Source organism: Malania oleifera, chromosome 11 (genome assembly GCF_029873635.1).
Source record: "Malania oleifera isolate guangnan ecotype guangnan chromosome 11, ASM2987363v1, whole genome shotgun sequence".
Taxonomy (NCBI): domain Eukaryota; kingdom Viridiplantae; phylum Streptophyta; class Magnoliopsida; order Santalales; family Ximeniaceae; genus Malania; species Malania oleifera.
The window spans coordinates 83,020,465-83,028,583 of NC_080427.1; the positions used below are offsets into that span (position 1 = coordinate 83,020,465).

The window sequence follows — 8,119 nt, forward strand, 5'->3', positions numbered from 1 at the left end:
ACATTGACTTTCTTACTATCAAGTAAATAAAATTGTATTTTAAAATATAAAGAAAATGCAATTTAATTTTTTCTTTTTTAAGTAAATTTTGGGGCTTCTAATTTTTTTTTAATATAATAATGTTAACTTTATTTATGATATTCTCTTCTCATATATTGATTTTCGCATTATTAAGTAATGAAATACAAGTTGAATATAAAATTTTAATTAGTGAATTTATATTTCAAAAAGTTAAAAAAATTAATTTTAAATAAAAATAAAAATTAAATAAAATATTAAGAACTCCTAATTAAATCATTGTCTAAGACCCTGTATTATGGAGGGCGACCTCAGCTCAACTAATAAAAGCCTAATCTTAATTAGAATGCTCCCCATCTCCTTTTTTATGTTATTAACTTAAAAGCAAAACATAAAGGGGAAATTAGAATTTTGGGAACTCCCTCCTTCCCCTTATATCGGTGACGCAGTTGCAGATACAGATACGGGACGATCCTCCAAGAGGGGCAATAAGAAAAGAAAATCAAGAACAGTTTTCTCATCCACCACTCCGCAGTATTTTATTGTATAGGAGAGCCCTTCTGCAGCTTCTGCTTCCTTTTTCTTTCTCACCAGTGGCCATGGCTCCGCCTCACTACCTGCTCCGGCCGCACAATCAACAGCAACCCAATCCTTTCAGGTAAAAACAAGAAAGCTAAATTATTACTTTGAAAACCCTAATATTCAATCTGAATGCTTTTTCTTTTCCTTTTTTCTTTTCTTTCAGAAATTTATGCACAATAGGCAGTCAGATTTCGCCCCCTCTCGCGCATTCCAGCCCTACCGACAACCTAGATCAGTCTCATCATCCTCCATTCATTCCTCATTGTAATAAATGACTTACATTCCTCCAGTTTTTCTCTTTAATTTTAGATTTGTATTTGTTTTATTGTAGAATTTATTTGATTGTGTGTTTGTGTGTCTATACATATATTTATTTATTTATTTTTTCTGTTTGTGGTTGTTATAGTTCGCGGTGTCGGGCTCGCACCTGGTTCGATTCCGGCGGTAGATGTTGGCGACGGGAGCGGCGATTGTCAATTGAATAGCTGCTATTTGGAGCCGAAGAGGAGAAAGCTGGAGGAACGGGAGTTTTTGGAGAATAATTCCCAGATATCATCCATTGATTTTCTGGGAGTGCAAGCAGTCTCAACTGGGTTGGGCCTTTCCCTAGACAATAGCCTTCTGGCTTCAACCGGCGACTCGCCTGTCCTCGCACTTATTGATGACGACATTGATCGTGAGCTACAACGGCAGGACGCTGAGATTGATGCATTTCTCAAACTTCAGGTTTTATTTTTTCTTGCAAAGACTGTAATTTTTTTGTTAATTTACTATTTATTTTTTTATTAATGTATGCCCCAATGCCTATTTGAATTTGATGTTGATGATCACGTACTAATTTATGGCTTGGGTTGAAATGGCTGCCTATACTCCCCCAACCCCCCAGAACTATTGGGCTGTACATAACAATTTTACATTATCCATTGTCTTATAAGGGGGAATCTTACACAAAACATCAACAGTTGCCACAATTAGAAGTTGGCCTCAGTGCTAGGGTTATATGTAATTAATACATGTGAAGTCTGATTTCTAGTCTATGGAGTATTCTATAAGCACAATTCTAGGCACGACTTTTGTCTGCAACTTCACGAGGGGGAGTTGAAAGAGGGTGCACCCTGTCGATAGAAACCCATAAATTATGCCTTGTTAATAGCTATTAATCTAAGCTGTATATACTTTCATAAATAGGAGAGGAGATTTAGCTTACTATGTCTAGTTTCCTAAAATTACTCTATGTAAATTGGCTAGGTTACCATATATAGCTTCCTAAGATAACTCTCTGTAATTAGCATGTACAGGTTTAAGTTTCCTTGTATAATTGACAATCTTGCCTATATAATGAAAGGCCTTCTCAAAAAAGAGGACAATTCAAACCATTCTGTTATGGTATTAGAACAATTCTCTAAGAAATCTCAGTCCTAGTTTTCTCAGTCATAGCCTCAGTACTTATGGAGAACTTAGACACTATTTGTGTTAGATTCATTGACAAAAATTATGCTGCTTGGAAGTTTCAATTGGAGACCTTTCTCAAGGGTAAAGAGCTGTGGGGACATATAGATGGCAGCAGTAAAGGGGGATCTACTGCGGAAAGGTCTGTGGCCAACAATGTAGCTTGTGATGCCAAAATAATCAAATCATGCCCTGGATTCTTGGTTCTATGGAGCCACATCTGATTCTTTCTCTGCATCCTATTATCTCCAGCAAGTCTATAACCAAGGCAACAATGCTAGGCGCTTCCAGCTTGAGTTAGCTATTGCTAACTATACTCAAGGGGATCTATCAGTTCAAGACTACTACTTAGGTTTTCTGATTTTGTAGAATGATTATTCTGACCTTGTTATAGCCACGGTCTCTACAGAAGGATTGGAGGCAGGGTTGACGATAGTACAACATGTACACAAAACCAGCCAAAGAGACCAATTTATAATGAAATTGAGGTTTGCCTTTGAATCTATTTGTGCCTCTCTAGTAAATAGAGATCTTGTTCTGACTTTGGAGGCCTGTTTTGGAGAACTCTTGCGTGAGGAACAACGCCTTAATACTTAGAATATTATGGAGCAGTCTCGTGTTGCTTCTAATACAGTCTCAGTTGTCTATGCAGCTCATGGCAAGGGGAAGGGTCGTGACATGAGCTCCACACAATGCTATAGTTGCAAGAAATATGACCATATTGCCCCTAACTGTCCTCAGAAGTTTTGTAATTACTGCAAGCAGCTAGAGCACATTATTAAGGACTATACTATTTGTCCTTCATGCTTCAACAAGGCCTGTCATGCTGTTGTTACTGGTGACTTACAACTAGCTATGCCTGCTGCCATTGCTGCAACTTCTGCTGTTGCTTTACAGCGTCCAACACCTTTTCTAACTTGAGAAACGGTGCAAGAAATGATTGTGAGTGCATTTTCAGCATTTGGGTCTTCAAGGTACTAGTTCTTCATCTCCCTCTTGGATCTTAGACTCGGGTGCTTCTAATCATTTGACTAATTCTCTCCATGGTTTAATTAATGTAAGAGAATATTGTGGCTCTTCACATATTCAAACAGCCAATGGTAGTGCTCTGCCCATCGTGGTACTTGGTGATGTATCTTTTTCCTTTAAGGATGTTCTTGTATCACCTAATCTCTCTATGAATTTAGTTTTTGTTGGCCATCTTGCGGACCAAAATTATGATGTACATTTTACTCATGGTGGTTGTGTTGTGCAGGATCAGATGTCAGGGCAGTTGGTAGCGAAGGGGCCTAAGCATGGTCATCTCTTTTCTCTACCACTACCCGTTCCATGAAGCTGACCTCCTTTCTCTATATTGTCTTTACTTTGTAATAAGTCTAGAGTGTCAAATGAAGTTTGGCATAAGCGCCTTGGTCATCCTATTTCTAGGGTTCTATCTTATTTGTTGAAACCTGGTCTATTGAATAATAAAGAGCATTCTTCTTCCACTATATTTCTTGATTGTGCAACTTGTAAACTTGGCAAAAGTAAGACTTTTCCCTTTCCTTCTAAAGGAAGTAGAGCCACCCACAGTTTTGAGATCATTCATAGTGATGTTTGGTGTATTAGTCCTATTGTTTCTCATGCCCAATACACATATTTTGTGACACTTATCAATGACTATGTCATTAGAAGTCCATAAATTGTGCCTTGTTAATAGCTATTAATCTAGGTTGTATATACTTTCATAAATAGGAGAGGAGATTTAGCTTACCATGTATAGCTTCCTAAAATCACTCTATATAAATTAGCCGACTTACCATATATAGCTTCTTAAGATCACTGTAATTAACATGTACATATTTGAGTTTCCTTGTATATCTGACAGTCTTGCCTATATAGTGAAAGACCTTCTCAAAAGAGAGGACAATTCGAACCATTCTGTTATGGTATCAGAGGCATTCTCTAAGAAATCTCAATCCTGGTTTTCTCAGTTATAGCGTCAGTACTTATGGAGAAGTCAGATAATGTTTGTGTCAGATTCACTGGCAAAAATTATGCTATTGGGAGTTTCAATTGGAGACCTTTCTCAAGGGTAAAGAGCTGTGGGGACATATAGATGACAGCAGCAAAGGGCGATCTGCTGCGGAAAGGTCTGTGGCCGAAAAGGCAGCTTGGGATGCCAAAGATAATCAAATCATGTCCTGGATTCTTGGTTCTATGGAGCCACTCTGATTCTGATTGAGTCCTAATCTCACCATTGTTCGAGACTTTTGCAGCCGTCACAGTTGTCATCTTCGTCGTCTTCATCTTCGAACTCTTGTAGCCGTCGTTTTCGTCTTCTTCAACAGATCTTCATCTTTTTCTACAATTCTTCTTATGGTTCTCTCTAATTCTGATCGAGTCGTAACCTTCATTTACGATGAAGGCTCTCACATGACGATGACATAATTTTCTTACAAACAAATTGATGCTTATGGATAACCCACATTAATTTGATGGGGGATGTCAATGGAAGACCATAAATTATGCCTTGTTAATAGCTATTAATCTAGGCTATGTATATTTTCATAAATAGGGGAGGAAATTTTGCTTACCATGTATAATTTTCTGAAATCACTCTATGTAAATTAGTTGGCTGACCATATATAGCTTCCTAAGATCACTCTATGTAATTAACATGTACAGATTTAAGTTTCCTTGTATAACTGGCAGCCTTGCCTATATAATGAAAGACCTCAAAAGAGAGGACAATCAAACGATTCTGTTAATGGTATCAGAGGCATTCTCTAAGAAATCTCAGTCCTAGTTTTCTCAGTCATAGTCTCAAGTGTTATGGTGAAGTCAGATAATGTTCGTGTCAGATTCATTGGCAAAAATTATGCTGCTTTGGGAGTTTTAATTGGAGACCTTTCTGAAGGGTAAAGAGCTGTGGGGACATATAGATGGCAGCAGGAAAGGGCGATCTATTGCGGAAAGGTCTGTGGCCGACAAGGCAGCTTGGGATGCCAAAGATAATTAAAATCATGTCATGGATTCTTGGTTCTATGGAGCCACTCTGATTCTTATTGAGTCGTAATCTCTCCATTGTTTGAGACTCTTGCAGCTGTCACAGTTGTATTCTTCGTCGTCTTCCTCTTCATCTTCATCTTCGTCTTCGAACTCTTGTAGCCGTTGTCTTCATCTTCTTCAATAGATCTTCATCTTCTTCTACAATTCTTCTTATGGTTCTCTCTAATTCTGATTGAGTTGTAACCTTCATTTACGATGAAGGCTCTCACATGGCAACAACATAATTTTCTTACAAACAAATTGATGCTTATGGATAACCCGCATCAATTTGAGGGGGAATGTCAATAGAAGGCCATAAATTATGCCTTGTTAATAGCTATTAATCTAGGCTGTATATGCTTTCATAAATAGGAGAGGAGATTTAGCTTCCCATGTATAGCGTCCTAAAATCACTATATGTAAATTAGCTGGCTTACCATATATAGCTTCCTAAGATCATTATGTGTAATTAACATGCACAGATTTAAGTTTTCTTGTATAACTGTTAGTCTTGCCTATATAATGAAAGACCTTCTCAAAAGAGATGAAAATTCGAACCATTTTGTTAGACTGCAACAGATATACATGGGTGTATTTCTTGCGCTACAAATAAGAAGTTTTTCATATGTGCAAACGGTTCTTAGCTCTTGTTGACACTCAATTTTCAGCTTCTATTAAAATTCTTTGGTCCGACTCGGGTGGGGAATATATGTCTCATGAGTTCCAATCTTTCTTGCAATCTAAAGGTATTATCTCTCAATGTTTTTGTCCATATACTCCACAACAAAATGGAGGAGCTGAACGAAAGAATCGTCATCTTTTAGATGTCTGGACATGGTTATTGAGTATTCGGTTCCTTCTACGTTTTGGGTAGAAGAACTTACCACAGCAACCTTTCTTATAAATAGACTTCCTTCCCAAGTTTTGGATTTCGAGTCTCCATATTTCAGGCTTTATCATCACAATCCTACCTATACAAATCTTCACATTTTTGGGTGTGTCATTCTTGATTCATTCTCGATTCTATGATAATTTTTATGTAAGCGTTTCATTTGTTTCTCTTTGATAGAAGATCGATTTTCCTAGCATGTATCTAATTTTTGGCCTAATTCTTCTTCTGATGATCGATTCAGCCTCCGATCAAAAATATATACCTTGGTTATATTTCATCTCTTCAACAAGTTTAGTAATGAGCATAATGATCCTATTGTTCCGATGGAGAGAAGAACCTATGATTAGCTTTTCGGGAAATTTCCAAACGACCAATTTCGACGAAAATTTTCAATTTCTTATTTTACTATGTTCAATTCTATGTATTCCTCTATCCGTAGAGTACATTGAATGTATAGAAATTGCTACTTTATGCATTTGTGACTATGAGATATGTAATTGTTGACTGTTGGCAGATTTATATTTCTGGCTACAAATATTAAATGGGTTGTGAAAATATCCACTTTGCTTTATTCTGGGGTGTGAAATGATCAGTGGGTTTCTTATGTCTTTAAAAATAAAAAAGCTTTTCTTTTTGGCATTTGCATTTTTTTCATAATGGGGCATTTTAGTGTTTGAATAAATGACAGTCTGGTGCTTATGTTCATGCTTTTGGTGTGTATACCTGTGGTATTGCAAAGTAGATGAGCTAATGTTGAATTGAATCTAGGGTTCTAGAGTCTTAAGTTTACACACATATCTGAACTTTCAAATCAATATGGAAATTAAAAGCAAATTATAAACATGATAACTGTTGCAATTCTCTATTTTTTTTCATCTTGCAAGGTTTATTTGTTTTTATTTTACATTTTTATGATTTATTTATTTATTTTTATTTTCATTGTTGAATTGACATTTTGGCTTTACTCGGCAATAAATCACTTTTTCTTTTTCTAAATTGAATTGTCTCTAACTTATTTTCTTTCTAATAATAGAGTGATCAAATAAGGCTGGCTGTTTCAAAGAAGATTCAGGCCAACCAAGTTCAAACTCTCACATTCGTGGGGGAAAAAGTTGTTCAAAAACTCCGTGAGAAAGAAGCAGAGGCACTAAACATGAACAAAAGGAATTTAGAGCTTGAGGAGCGAATAGAACAATTGTTTGCAGAAGCAAGTGCTTGGCAACAACAGGCCATATACAACGAGAACGTGATTTCTGGCATTAAGTATAATCTTGAGCAAGTCTATGCGCAGAGTAGAGATAGTAAAGAAGGATGTGGTGAGAGTGACGTAGATGACACGGCTTCTTGCTTAGCTGGTCCTTCTGTGTACCTCCACCAGCTGCGCAAGGAAAACAATGATATAAAAGAGTTGATAACTTGTAAGCGCTGCAGGGCCCGTGAAGCATGCATGCTTTTGTTACCTTGCAAGCATCTTTGCCTGTGTAAAGATTGCGAAAGCAAGCTTCATTCTTGCCCCCTTTGTCAGTCAATTAAATCCACCAGTGTGGAGGTCTATATGTGAAAGGATTATATGGAAAGCTCCAAATTTTCTGAATTGTATTTGTCAACGACAGTTTTGGAATTGTGTTGCACATTAGCGGTTCTACGCACCGCCCAATGAAAATTTATCTCATTAAAGGCATATCTATTGGTTTCCTTTGCCCATATATGTTGGTTTTAGTCTCTTGATCACATCGTGGTCATTTGTGGTCCGATTCTTCTGCGAGGCTTTCAGCTATGGCTACTTTTATGAATTCAAGATCTGATATGTTCGATTTTGAAATGGCGGGAGATTCTTGGAATTTTCTTTGCTCTTTTGCAAGATCAAATGAGATCCTGTGGTGCCAATAATGTATCTAGCTTTCTAGTTTGAATGTGCAGGTTTGAGTCTCGGATGCCATCTAGTGCCATGCATATTATGACTCTTAAATTTACTATCGCGTTTAAGAAAATGGATTTCGGGTTTTTAATATAATTTTATATTAAATTTTATCCAAATCTAATACAATTCAAATTCAAGACCTCTATAAACATAGGGTGAAAGTTAATAGTATATTCAACTCCCTTCTAAGAATTTGTAAGGGGGACAAGCATTGGCTAAAAGAATTT

General features: G+C 36.8%; 1 protein-coding gene across 1 annotated transcript; it reads left to right on the forward strand.

The window, feature by feature from the left end:
- Positions 1–372: 372 nt before the first annotated feature.
- LOC131168557 (BOI-related E3 ubiquitin-protein ligase 1-like) lies at positions 373–7,652 on the forward strand. Its single transcript, XM_058128076.1, has 4 exons — positions 373–676; positions 764–864; positions 1,007–1,326; positions 7,005–7,652. Exons 1-4 carry the CDS (start codon positions 618–620, stop codon positions 7,530–7,532), a joined length of 1,008 nt encoding a protein of 335 aa, XP_057984059.1. The 5' UTR covers positions 373–617; the 3' UTR covers positions 7,533–7,652.
- Positions 7,653–8,119: the final 467 nt, after the last annotated feature.